General features: G+C 43.7%; 1 protein-coding gene across 4 annotated transcripts in view; it reads left to right on the top strand.

Annotated features, from left to right (window-relative positions):
- PRKAG2 (protein kinase AMP-activated non-catalytic subunit gamma 2) overlaps positions 1-7,063 on the top strand; it is a 223,498-nt gene extending 216,435 nt beyond the window's left edge. For all 4 annotated transcript variants that reach the window (XM_080386946.1, XM_080386947.1, XM_080386948.1 and 1 more), the window contains 3 exons: positions 1,102-1,248; positions 3,565-3,658; positions 6,302-7,063. In XM_080386946.1, coding sequence (XP_080243072.1) covers positions 1,102-1,248; positions 3,565-3,658; positions 6,302-6,333 — 273 coding nt within the window. In that variant the 3' untranslated portion in view covers positions 6,334-7,063. The remainder of the gene's footprint in view (positions 1-1,101; positions 1,249-3,564; positions 3,659-6,301) is intronic.
- Positions 7,064-14,166: the final 7,103 nt, after the last annotated feature.

Here is a 14,166-nt window from a genome sequence, read left to right as displayed (position 1 = left end):
TTCAGGTTCTTGATGGGGAGAAACCTGGGAATGGTGTGATGGTATACAAATAGCTTTATATTACACTAGTTACTGTATGTAGGGTGACTTCAGTTTGCAGAGGCTTTTTATGTTCTCCTAATGCCCTTCATTAGGAATTACTTAAATGAATTAACGAAAACTGCTTGCATCTACATGATAATCTCAAACCTATCTTGTCATGTTCCATGTAATTCAATCCGATCACAAGTATATTCTAGCCAAAAGTTAATTCAATTTTATTACTTGATCCAGTGATCTAATTTTAAAGGTCTGTCTTTGTTCTTCCTTCAGTGCTTCCATATGTAAAATCAATAGGCCAGGATGTGCAAACACTACCAAAATACTGTGGTCTGGCCTACAAAGAAAGCTTTTGCTGGTCTGGACAAAGTCTTCTTGCTACAAGCATATTTCTGTGCTTACAATGAAAGTTGAGGATATCAACTTTCAAACTCTTTTAATCTTTTAGTGGTCATGGTGGGGTTTCATTTATATTATTTTTATAGTACTTAGTAAAATACACACAAACTGTTGTCAAATGGCAGCACCAGCTTGGTCCAGGAGAGGGAGTTTGAGCCCACAAATAAGACAGGTGAAGAAAACCTTTAATTTGCTCTCTGCTTAGATCTCCACTATGATCTACTTCATGGGTGGTGTTCAGAGCAGTTGGTGTCCTCCCCTATCCTGTGAAAAGCAAACAAAAAATGAAGTATATTCTGAAATCTGTAGCCCTTCATCTTTACTATCTTTACATTTTCTAATCATGGCAAAAGCAGCATGAGTGACATCTAGGCAGTATCGGATAGCAAAGTGAGGAGATTTTCATTGGCCTAATGAATATCACAGAACACTTTTATCAATTAACCCAGTCTGTCATATGGTGTTTAACATAACTGCATGCTTGGCTATTCCCAGAAACTGAAGAGCATCTGCTTTGTTTAATATGTGACTTGGAACAGACTCAATTTGCACCAGAAATGTGTATCTACTTGATGCCAAAATATTTATTTTATTGAGTACTTTATTACTAAGTACCGAGATGTGTTACATGCCTTGGGGTCTTTGTTTATTTGTTTGTTTCAGAATCTTGCTGCTGAAAAAACATATAATAACCTAGATATCACGGTGACGCAAGCGCTACAGCACCGTTCTCAGTATTTTGAAGGTGTTGTAAAGTGTAGTATGCTTGAAACACTGGAGACCATTGTGGATAGAATAGTGAAGGCTGAGGTGAGTTCACTTTCTGGTTTTCCCTTCACTGTAAGTTAAAAGTTTTATTACCAAACTAATAAACAGTACAAAATTATCCTTTCTAAGTTATTTTGGTGATTTGGCAAAAGTATTTTTTTTTCGTAACTACATGTGTTAGGTATCAGTTTGCTTTATAGACTTTGTTTATAGATGCTTACAGGGACATGCAAAATATTGTACAGTACATCTGTAATAATACTCGGTTATTTGTTTCTGGTTTATGACATTAACAGAAGTGAATGCAAAGCTTTTCTGAAAGAATCAAGTTTCTTCCAAACCTGCCATAAGTTTTGCAGACAGATAATTCTTTAAGCTCCAGCTTATAGGTAGGTTGATTGGCCTGTTGTTCAGGAACTATAATGGGTACAATTAGTTAATGCATATGGAATCCTGTACTGCTGTCGTACAAATACTGTGAAACAGGGACCGAAAATAATTTTTTGTTAAGAAGTCTGCACTAACTGCTCTTGTAAAAGATTTATCTGTGTGCTTTCCATTCTTTTGGTGCTGTTTATCTTGGGAATTTTCTTATACGTGGAGGTGAATGAGTACATAGGTCTTCGTCCCCTGTTATACCTCTCTGCAGAAGAAAACCAGTATTACCAGTTTCAGTTATTTTTAAGGTGTGATTAACTCCCTTTAGATGCTTTAACTTCTTGAATTACAAGATTTTTGGGTTTTTTTCCATCTTGAGAGCTGTAACCATGCATATACTTGATATGAGTAACACTTCTACTTTGTTCAAATAACCTTCATTAGGCAATTTTTCCATGTAACTTTCTGCATTTGCTTGAGCTTCTTCCTGAATTGAACCATTTTAGCATTGCTGATATAAAGATTTCAAATTTGGATAATTTTATTACTATCTTAAGAAGCTTTAGACATTTGGGTTTTAAGAACAACTCCTACCCTTTGGTTCAGTCTAAACATAGTCAGATTATATGTAAAAATGAGTCAGTCAAAACTACGAGCTATTTTTAGCTGCCAGACGAGTGCTTCATCTTGCTGGAAGTGAAACAAATGACACAATTACATTGCCCATTTTTCTTTAATTCATTACACTGGGAGAAGAATAAATGATTAAACATGCGCATATAGAAAAACTAATAACCCCATCTAAAATATCACCAACATAGTTTCATCAAAAAGAAAATGCCACAGCATTTTTCTCTCCTTCCCTCTCTTTTCTTTCCTCCCAGTGTCAGGTGGGTATGACTGTTTAAATAATTCAGAGCTCGTCTTCTATCTGACTAGCAACAAAGTGATTGACCTCAACCGTAAATTAACATATCTATTATATTAAGACTGGTGCAGCTTTCTTGCTGTCATCTCTGAGAAGATGAGCAAAATTCTTTTCACTTTCTTCTCCGTTGCATGTGATCATTTGAACTTACCTAAGTGAATTCTCTCTTCACTATTAAGAAGTGAGCATGTCGTAGGCTCTCAACTTTTGACAGACGCCCTTTTTGAATCGCTTATGAGCTGGTTCAGCCGTGATGTTTAGGTTTTCCAGCTCCGCTTGCAGTGGACGCTGGCACCAGGACTGACACTGGGGCGATTCCCTGGTTCTAGAGAAGTCATTCACTGCTGTAGCCTGCTCTGACTGAGGAGCCCCAGGATGCAGGAGTATCCACCTGCTTTCCCTACAGTTAGGACAAAAGTTTTGTAGTATAAAATGTTTCAAACAGTAGGTTTGTAAGGATGAGCTTGTTATTTGAAAATACAGTCTCACTGTTGATAAACCTTTCTTCGAAGTTGTGGCCTTGTGTATACTACAGTGAGTTTGCACAGGTAAGTTAAATATTTTTTTCTGTTGTAAAACCAACCTGGTACTCGGTTTCAATTATGTAGCCCTATGAGAAAAATTGTTGAAACGAACCTGTGCCTCTCTTTGTTGAGAAAGTATTTTTCAGAAGGAAGCGAAGCCTCATGTTACTGTATCTTAATTTTTGAGATTGCAGGTGGAGCTGGGCAGAGCCTGTGAGTTGGCAAAAGGTGTTTGATGCAAGTGTTGCTTTTTGAGAGCAGAAGTATTTTAAAGACCTAGATCTTGACTTTACTGTCATTTCAGATCTGATTTTGTTGCCATGTCAGATAGCTGTGTGCTGTTTAAAAATGCACTAGTTTTCATTTCTGTAGGGTAAGCATGTTTGTATTGCTATGTGAGAATGGTATTGCCAACATTTCGAACCTTTTTTTTTTTTTTTTTTCTAAGGTTATCTTTTTGGTTTTTTTGGCTTTACCTATTACTTTAAATCAGGCAGATATCTCTCAAAATGTTTTCCCTGCTGGCAGGTTCATCGTTTGGTGGTAGTGAATGAAGCAGATAGCATTGTGGGTATCATCTCCCTTTCTGACATTCTACAAGCTTTGGTACTCACACCTGCAGGTATGGATGTTGCCTTCTGACCTTTGCCATAAGTCATTTGGTAGTATGTACACCCTGCTGGTTTTAATTCATTTGACGGTGACAAATTTTTGATTTTCAACTTCGATAACTGTTTGATCATAGTTCTTAAATACGCTATTCGTTTCTTCCCAGAAAAAAGCTCACAAAATATTAACTGTCAGTCTTTTGTTCACTGAGGAATGCATGTAGAACCTTCATGAACATCATAGCTGTTCATGTATCTTCTTTGCAGAAAAAAGTCTTGATTACTGTTTTAACAGGGAAAAAAAACCAGGATGAAGTTGAATGTTGCATGTATAGGCAACGTCTACAACAGGGTACCTTCCCCACCGTCCTGAATTTCTGTGCTGCGGCCAAGTGCTGCCAGTGTGGGTGCAGCTGTGCCTTCCAGTAGCTCTGCAAAGCCACCCCTTGGGAGCCCTGCGGCTGGCCAGCGCTGCGGCGGGTTTTGGTCAGCACAGTTATGTCACAGAGGGCACCCCAGACCGCCGGAATCATTCCAGTAGAAATCTCCAGTTTACTACTAAACAGGATCAGGTTGCTCACAAGCGTATGCAACGATAGGTTTATTTCTGCTACTTCTATGTTGGTTGGTAGAGGGGGGGTTAGTCTGGGGGGTGGATTTTTGTTGTTTGGTTGGGGGTTTTATACATTTTGCCCAGGTTACTAACCTCCTTTATGTTCTTAATTGTAACTTCACTTTGACCACATAAATTACTTCAGTGTCACAAGAACTAAAGCAAAACCCTCTTTTGGCTTGGTGAGGAAGACAAAAAATGTCTGATTACAATTTTGCCTAAAAAAAAAAAAAAAAACCAAAAAACCACAACAACAACAAAAATGGACTAAGCAAATGGAGCTGGATACATCCTTCAGAAAAGAAAGTCTAAATGTGAGCTTAACAGTGATCTTACTTGCACTGATAGATAACATAATGTAAAAGTGTTTCTCCTCTGTAGATTTTAAAAAAGCTAATGTAGCTTTTTGAAATAGTAAGATTTCTCAGTGATACTGCTGGAGGTATTATATCAGTGCATCTAGTTCCTTTTAATGACCTGGAAGAGCAGGTAACCCAGCTTTCTGGGAAGGACGAGTATGAGAAATGAGCCCAAAGGCTTGGCTCAGATGGGCTCATTGCCTAGGAGGAGAATGGAGGGATATATCCCCGGAGATGTAAAGAGACAGGCAGATGGTGCCTCTCCAGGCAGAGGAGATAGTTTTCCTCATGACTAGAAGGTAGAATGATCCAAGGAGAGTAGAACTTACCATTAATGGAGCAAAACTTAGAATGGATAAATCTGGATACTGACAGACGAAGAGCTTTGTTACACCAGAATTGCATGGACACTTAAGCAGCAGCTGTGTGGGCTGACATAACAGTGCTCTGTAATTAAAAGAGCAGTTCCTGCTCCGGTCCCCTGGGCCATGTGCTCCTGGTGTTTAGCGTGTGGTAGCACCCACACTCGGATCCCTCTGTGAGCTGCTTTAACTCATTGATCTAACAGGAAACTGAGCCAGCAAAAAGCTGCAGTGTTCTGTCGGTTTGGCGCACTGAACTGGCTCACAGAAGGGTCTAGCACTGAGTACAGGGGTTAGAGCAACAGCGGGGGCAGGATTACACCACTGGAAGAGATGAGGTGAGGGAAGGCGTTTTTAGGAGCAGTTAGGCATTAGGGTGCAGGTCTGCAGGCAGCTGCCCGATTTTAGATTGGGATTTGTCTTAGGAGGTGAGGATGTCAGCAATGCAGATCCAGTTTGTAGAATCCAGAATATGATTTACCTCTTGAAAGCAGATGTGTATGAACAACCAGATAGCTCATGTCCTAAAAGCGTCCATTTTTCTTCACAGACTAGAAAGGAAAATGTATTGAATGGCAGGAGTTAAGAGCAGCCCACATTAGGGGGAAAAAGCATCAGCTGTGATGTGAAAACCAGATGTATTGAAAAAAGCATCTTTTAGTGTTTGATTATACATTACAAGTGGTAACTCCAGGTTGCTGGCAAGAGATTCTTGCTCTCTAGAGTTGGTTGCTGAAGCCAAACTCACCGTAGGGTTCGGTCGTTGCCCAGCGTGTGGCCATTTGAGCACTTGGAGAAGAGGCAAGATGCTACGCGGTGCTGCTGAGCAGGTCTCGGATCCCTGCTGTAAGCCAGACCTGCCTCTGAGCCAGGGAAAGTGGGCCCGTCAGTGCAGTGCAGTTAAACTGAATCCCGACATTGTTTGTTCTCAAGCAGGACTTCATTTTTTGAGGTTATTACTGTGATTAAGCTTGGCTTCTAAGCTGATGGGCAGGTTTGGGGTGCGGCTTTTTGGTTGGGCTTTTTTTAAAACAAATTCTTGTGCTAGGGAGTACCTTCAAAGCTACTTTCAGTAACTTCCCAGAAGAGTTACTTCAACTACCTTGCCTTGAAGTTAGAAGCAGCAATGGTCTGAAGGCCTTCCTCGCTCCACTTTAACTAGCGTTTAGCAATGCTGCAGTATATTCTTTAGAAATGATGTCCAGTACTAAGATTCTGATAACGTGGTCAGACAGTTCCAGCATTCAGAGGGAGCGGCGCGTCCCAGGAGCTGGGTGCTGTGCGCGTAAGGAAATCACACGTGCTTTCCTCTTCTGTTAACAGGTGCCAAACAAAAGGAGAATGAAAGTGAATGACTGCTGTGAATGTATACGCGTTTGTAGGAGAACCTGAACAAAGTTTCTGGGTCAAGTTTGTCTCAAGAACAGAGACTGCAATAGAACAGAGCAGGATGGTTGAGAATGTGTATTGGGACTTAGTGATGGATGATGAGTCTATTCCCCCCAGTGATGTCGCAAAAAAAAAAGCAGCATGACAAAAAGCTTATGTTAAAATGTAGGCTCGTATTTCAAAATGTCTTCAAAACATTTGCTGGAAGACTTCACATGATGTCCTTCATTAAAATGCACTGTATTCTAAAACTTTTTCATTTTGTATTTGACAGAAGTCACTGGTCAGCAATGGATATATGTGACATAAGGCAAGTGTATGGCATATTCATATCATAGTGCCTTATGTCAAAATACAGCAATATGTCATCACTGTTGCCCATCACTGTCAAAGGAAGTATTGTGTTAAACGAGACACTGTATTTGAATGTGAAAGTCTTTAAACCTAAAACCAAATCAGTTTCAGTTCTCATTAGATTTGTCATAAAAGCTGTAATTTGAATATCGGTAGACTTCTTTAAAACTTCAATGACAGTTTTGTGTTAAATGTTGCATTCTGAACTGAGATGTAAAACAAGACTGATTTTAAAAACAGCTTTATTTATTTTTACTTTCATGACAATTTTTTACACATCTTTGGTGGATAGCTAAAATTTCACCATATCCATTAATAAACTGTTGATTGTTATACAAACAAGTGGTAGATTTTCTCATTATTTAAGACCTTGGAGTGGCAGAAGCTGTGGCTTGTTGATGGGTCAGTGTTACTTGAGCTGAAGATTTCAGAACCATGGATCGAGCGTGCTCTGATCTGTCATACACGGGCACCATGGAGGAATCAAGGTGCCAGAGAATAACATTTTCAGCTGTACTAAAGTGTAAAATGATGTTTGTACAACAAAACCGGAACTTTTTATTGTATATGACTTGTACAGAAGTGGAGGACTGAGGAAAGCCTGTGGGGTGTTTGCTAATGTAAATGTGCTGTAAAGTCTGAAGATGAGACTTTTATAATTGTAGATTCTTGTAGATGGAAGAAATTAAACCCTACAACATCAGTTTGGTTTTAGCGGTTCTTGCCAAGTTCCTTTGCATGTGTAAATGTACGTGCATTTCAATGAGTGTAATCTAGGTATAGAAGCGTTCTTTCTTCCCTTTGACTTCAAAGGTGGCTTGTGCCCATGGAACAATGAGGCAGTATTTCTTTTTAGAGTGTTTCCAGCCGGAATACTGCGCTGGAATAATGCAGTACATTGAGCCATTATTTTTTCATTTATAAATACTGGGGTAAAAGGTTGACAGTTTTCAGCTTGCTTATAAAATGTGAGGTTTGAAAAATGCTTTCTTCAGAACTTTCCCACATTCTGTAAGACTTTAAATTTTGAACTAATGGGTGAAATCTTGCCTTTATAAAAATATTGCTGTAGTACATAATGGAAACTTCTCTGGGGCTTTAGCTCACTCTCTTTACTCTGTGAAAAACATTGTCTGGTCTTCTCCAGCACCTGCTCTGACAAGGTAGATACGGACTGTTCCCTGGGACTCTGGATGGTATAGAGTTGGAATAGCTTGTTTGGCCCAACAACAAGTGACCTTGGGGTCTGGTGCCGATTGCTGCCATCAGAGGTGACATTAGCATGGCTCCCATTATCCTTGTTGGGAAGATGGAGTGACGGCAACTAAAAGCAGCAGCTCTCGTTCTTTGTGGGGTGTGGAGGGGATAATTTGTGGCAGGTGAGAACTTCGTATTACGGGTAAGCGGTCAGCAGTGCTACCTGCAACCGCCGCCCAAGCTGTGAAAGCCCTGACATTGCTCCAGCCCTTGCGCTGCTGCTGCCTCCGGGAGGTGGGACACCAGGGAGCTGCCCAAATGCATTGCGAGCTCTCTCTACCCGTCACTAGTCTGCATGAGCATGTTCTTCAGCCCTATATGTGAGGCATTTTTGAAGATGAGGCTTGAACTGTTGATAGGTACTTTTTTAATATACTTTATTTTCTAGCACAAAGTCTTTTGGCCCAGTTCCATGCAGGCAGCTTTGGGCCTGTCTGCATAAATTAGTATGCAGAAAGCCAGAATGAATTTGCAGTTTTTGAACAACCGTCTGCAGACTTTCTATTTTAATTTATTACAAGTGCTGTTGATGTGTTGTGGACGCAGAACTAGCAGAATTATGGAAAGCAGCCTCCTTGGTGATACAGAACTGTATTTAGAGAATTTCCACCCTTTCTGGAATTCAGTTCTGAACTTTGCGTTTGTGAGAAGTGGAATCGCAGTGAAACTCAACAAGCATGAATAAACAGCAGCGCTATCAAAAAGGCACTCTGCTTGTACTGGCACAAGTAACAATTCTGATGCAGTAAACAAAACTAAAGAAATCGTGTCGGTTTTAATACAGATCAGTTTATTCTGGAGCTAGGCAAGTGCTTGTTCCGGCACAAGGGAGGGACAGGAATAAGTAAATGAGGGTAGAGAAAGGAGGGGTGACTCAGCAGCACTGCTGCATATACCAGGTTAAAGTGACAGTGCAACTAAAGCTTTGCTCTAGGACTCTTCACGTGGCTCGTGAGAGGCCTCGGCCACGGAAAAAAATGAATTAAAATGTTGTTAAACTCATGTTTTTGCATACGTTTTCCTCTGGAAACGCAGCAAGCAGTACCTATAGATCTGAGGCTGCAGCAGTGGCTCCAGGTACTCCCTTTCTAGACAGGACCACACTGCAAGCACAGATGGCGGTAAGCTTCCCCCAGTGCCGCTGCTGAAAGCCTGTTCAATGGCGTAGATCTTCTGTCCTGAGGATGAGACACAGTAGAAATTGATTTTATTTTAACCAGTGGGACTGTAAAACGTGATTGATTCCTGTGTTCCCTTGCGCATTTTCTTGCCCAGCAAGAGATGTCTGTGAAAGCTAATTACTTTGAAGGGCTTCTTGGTCTTGGAAGAAGGGAGCAGGTTAAGTTTGTTTTTTACCTACTCTGGATATTAGGTGTAAGAAAATGTTTCTTGGTAGACTTCAGCCCTCAATACTTTTAAGTAACCAGAACTAGTTCAGGAAAAATTGCCCTTTGCTAGCATTGATCGCTTGACCAATGAAACTGTTTTCCTGTTTTTCTTCTGGAATCCTTTTAGTTAAAAGGTCTGAGATCTGTAAGCCCCTACAGACAGTATTTGCTTTTTACTAGGAACTGAACTGCAGTTGTGTATCCGAGGCCTATTCATCTTCTTTTCCTAAGGAATATTATTCTGCTGGGAATGTTTGGCTAACGCAGAAAGAACCAGGCTCACTTTCCTGGTGACAAGGCCTGAGCTTTTGTCCTCACAGCAGACAAGAGCAATCCGACTGAAACTGTTCCAAGACTGCGCATTGCTTTGAGAACCTTCCTTGCCACCGTTTGGGAGAGCATAGGGTAAGTTGGGAGTATTTCAGTTTTGGTCCAACTAGAAGTGAAACCATGTGTACTTGACCGTGTCGCACAGCAGGCTGTCTTAACTGCTCGTACTGAGCTCTCCGGTCAGTTTTAAAAGTAACCATTTTTCTTCAAAAGTTTTTATGAACTGTCACCCATATCGAACACTTACTAGAGTAATTTCCAGAGGAGAATGTCATTCCAAATAATTTAGTACTGCCCTGGTACTCAAGATACCCACATTCATGCAAAAAGAATGTTCTGCAGAGACACTGCTCTTTACTCTTAACTTCAGGTCTTAAACACAGTTTTGAAAGTCACTTTCTTCATACCAGTTTGTTTTATGCTGATTGCAGTCAGACCTGTTCCCACTGAAGCAATGGGAACAGGAGGTGACTTGTGCTCCTACATCGAACTCATTTCTTCAGATAAAAGAGTAGTATGTCCCTGCCAGCTGCATAACAGGACCAGTATGGCACTAGCCTGGGATGTCACTAGCCCCTGTGGAATTTGCTTCTACTCATATTTTGCCAGTGTTCCTAACTGAATACTGGAAAATGTGATCGTTGTGAAAGTCCAGGAGGGAGTAGGAACAAGTTTTAAGATTGAACTGAATGTACTTTGTAACCTCTGTGGGCAGTGAAGTCTGTGCTGTACCTGTGGAAGCACGCCCAACGCAAACACTGGACACACTTCAAAAAACTCCTGGGGAAGGTCCTGATTTGCCAAAGGACAGAGCAGGTAATTATACTGTAAGTGCTGTTACAGGAATTGAATGTGCAAGTCAGAGCTATTCTGCATTTGGAATCTGAGTAGCAGCGTGTTCGTGGGTTTGCGTGCACTCTATTATCCTAAAAATACTTGGCTGTCGAGTTACATTTACTACATGAAATTCATCATGGTTTTTCCTCCATCAGAGAAAAGCAGATGTAGGCAACAAGACAGACATGTTCCATTTTTGCAGCGTTCCTCAGCATCTGTTCCTGATCTCTCTCCATACACATACTCCATCGGTGCTTGTGGTTCTCCCTTTTGGTATTCTCTCTTTTGGAACCTAGGCTGTACCTGATGCATGGCATTCACTGACCATGCCTGTTGTTAACTCATTTACAATAAAATGAATGTAATTTATCATCTGAACTGATACAAAGGCTACATTTGATTTGAAGGAGTATCTGGTGAAGTGAGATATGAAGCAAGCTGGAATACAGCCAGTGTGTAGGTACGTGGTGTACGTCACTTGTCCCAAAGTTCTCTGAGCCCCTTTGTAGTTCACAGCGAAACGTGCAAACGCTGTAGAAACAAAGAAGCTGGAGTAGGACCACGGGGCGCACAGGCAAAGCCCTAATCACTAAAGCTGCACTGTGAAATCACAACCTGCACATCACACTTAGGTTGTTAGAGGGGAAGAGAATTTCAGTGAAGGGCCACGTAGCAAAGCCGTTCAGTCCTAAACACATAAACCGTGAGAGTTCAAATAAGACACAGTGGCCTGATGAGATACTCACAGCCACAGGTAGCTCTCCCTCTGTGCCAGGGCACACTCCGGGAAGCATTTAAACTTCGCCTGGGCAGGAGAAACGCAGTGACAGCCTTACTGTGCTCCAGATCCTTTTGTCTCTGCTCAAGCTGCTACCGCTCGAGTAGCAGTATGCCAGAGTGCTCTCGAAGGCCACTCAGCAATATCACCGAGTCCCAGAGCATGGAGAAACAACAAAGTTCCCCGAGAGCTCTGTATTTGCCTGCAGTTTGAGTGTCCCAGTCAAGCCAGAATGAAGCACGCACTTAGGTGATCATGGTGGAATAAGGATTATTAGCCAATTCCTTCCAAAGAACCAGTGGAAGAAAGAAAGTCATAGTTTTTTCTGCAAGTTTAAGAAACACCTGTGCCCAGGAAGGATGGGTTCTGTGTTCCTGCTGCAGCGCAGGCTGGGCAAGTGTGGAGGGTATCCTTGGGTGGAACAACTCTATTGCAAGTAGAGGTAGTAAATGAAGCAGCTGTAGTCAGGGAGCAGAAACCCTGCAGTAGTGAGCTCTCCTAAATGAGCGTAGAGTGACCTTGTACAAGTTAACAGAACCAAAATAAATACATAGACAAGGGTCCAAGAGGTGAGTGGGGTAAGAAAAAGAGTAAGGGAACAGACCTCGTCAAGAGAAGTGGGGTGTCAAGGAGGGATCAAAACCAGGAACTCGAGCTAATTAAAAAATAGTGATGCTTACTGTGAGCATGTCTGCTATATTTTCTGAAAATGCACATTAGGTTTCAGCAGAGTGAAAAGCACGGTGCCTAAATACGTCAGGCAAGTAACAAGAACTGCAAGGCTATGGAAGTTGAAAGCCTAACTACCACAAACTTCACTGATGCTTCCACACCCATTTATGTCATTGGATGGTAACTCTTATCTCTGTTCTTTCAGTCCTCTGGCTCAGTAAATAGCCCAAATTTTGGACCATGACACGGCCTCCCTGAGTGCTGCAGATACACAAGGGATGGTCCTGCAGGATTATGGCTACTGCAATCCTTGTGTCTTTTAAAACACACAAGGCAAAAAGGGTCTACACCAGGCAGGACTGTCCCTCCACATCTCTTGGAAGAACTTTGAACAATACCACTATTCACAAAGACAGGATTTCCACATAGTATTCACTCTCTGCAGGCCCACCAAATCCATCAGTGTGGTACGATCGCACCAATCCCTACGGTATGGTGCTCCAGAGCTGTGATTAAGTAAGAATCTGTACCGTAGCGTGTGGAAAAGAGAAAGGCTGGCCATGGTGGAGCATGCAGAATGCTATACACCACAGCTATCACTGACAAAATGCATAAACCCTGTTTTCTCATGAAATAATTCTCCTTTCGTCATGTACCTGTTCACTAAAAGCTGACATGCCTGCTGTTGCACAGGTTACCAGTAGCCTTCAAGATCCCATAATCCAGAAGATGAAGGGTATAATCAGACTAGCCTAAAAAATGCAGCTACCTCCTTAAAGCTTGTCTGTTTCTTCAGAAGCAAGTCACTTTTGTGTACAAATTTTGGTTTAGTTCCCTGCCCTCTTACCAAGTTAGATGAATGGTAGTACATGGGAATGTAATGGTTGAGATCAGGGAGAAGGTGATGATCCATCTCTCTTAATATCATCAAGCTGTTTGGTTGGTTTAGTTGTATCAGAGTTGTACCCTAGCATAGCTATGTTAGATAGCAGTGTACCCCCCAAAATGCCAAGATGCACATAGAATTTCTAAATAACATTAATTTTTCAGGAAATGTGGAATGGGTAAATATTACCAAAAGTGAATTCAAAGTAGCCGGGGGGGCGGGGGGGGGAAGACTATCTGTTCATGTATTTCTCACTTAAATTCTGCATCCCTGAAGTGCTGAAGTCACCATTAGCAGCACACGCAGCACTTTTTAAAAAAGCAGAAAACTCAGGACCGCTTGGATCTCTTGGTGAAGATTTTCCACACACAGAGCTCTTCACATGCAATTGCCAGCAGTTTTAGATGCTCCGATCCGATGCTTCCCCCGAAGTTATCTGCGTGTAAAGGAAATGCTCTGAAGAGACACTGAGATAGTGTAAATGAACGCCACAGTCCAGCAGAGCCCTTCTGGGGCCAGCCGGCCCGGCGGCGGTGCCCTCGGAGCCTCCGGGACTACAGGCTGCGAGCGCGGCCGGGGCCAGCTGCCTCCCCGCCGCCCTGTGACAGGGGAGCCGACCCCCGCCGGCAGCTGCGGGCCGCCAAGCGACGCCCCCCACCCAGAAGCAGCACCCAACCCGATTCACCGGCCCGTCGTGCAGCCGTCTGGCCGGGGAGAGGCCCCCGGGAGCGGGTAGCGCCCGGCAGCCGCCCCTCAGCAGCGTGGCGGCCGTCTGAGCCTGAGGTGGGCCGGGGCTGGGCCGCCTCCCCTCAGCGGCGGGGCCGGGGCCGGGGCTGGGGCTGGGCCGCCTCCCCTCAGCGGCGCGGCGGCCGTTGGAGCCCGCGGCGGGACCGGGGCGGACCGCGCCCCCTCAGCGGCGGGACGGGGCGGGGCGGGGCCGCCTCCCCTGAGCGGCGCGGCGCGGCGGACGTTCGAGCCCGCCAGCGCGGAGCGCACCCACGGCCCCTGAGGCGGCCGCGCGCCGACCACAGCGCGCACGCGCGGACTCTCCGGCTCCCTCCGCCCAATCCGCGTCCCCGCTCGCTTCTGCTCAGCGGCCCCGCCCTTTTCTTTGAACGCCGGCTGTTACCGCAGCCGCTGCTCTCCGCCAATCGCCGCCCGCGCTGCCGCGGCGCCGCCCAATCGGCGGGCGGCAAGGCATGACGCAGAGAGTTTTTCCCTTCGCGGCGCCTGGCGCCGGCTCCCAGCGGCGGCGAGGTCGCCGCTCTGGCCTGTGACGCGTGACGCACAGGTACGT

The sequence above is a fragment of the Falco punctatus genome (genome assembly GCF_963210335.1).
Source record: "Falco punctatus genome assembly, chromosome: 4".
In the NCBI taxonomy this organism is placed as follows: domain Eukaryota; kingdom Metazoa; phylum Chordata; class Aves; order Falconiformes; family Falconidae; genus Falco; species Falco punctatus.
Note: the sequence above shows the minus strand (reverse complement) of the source record. Positions and strands in the feature narration are given on the sequence as shown.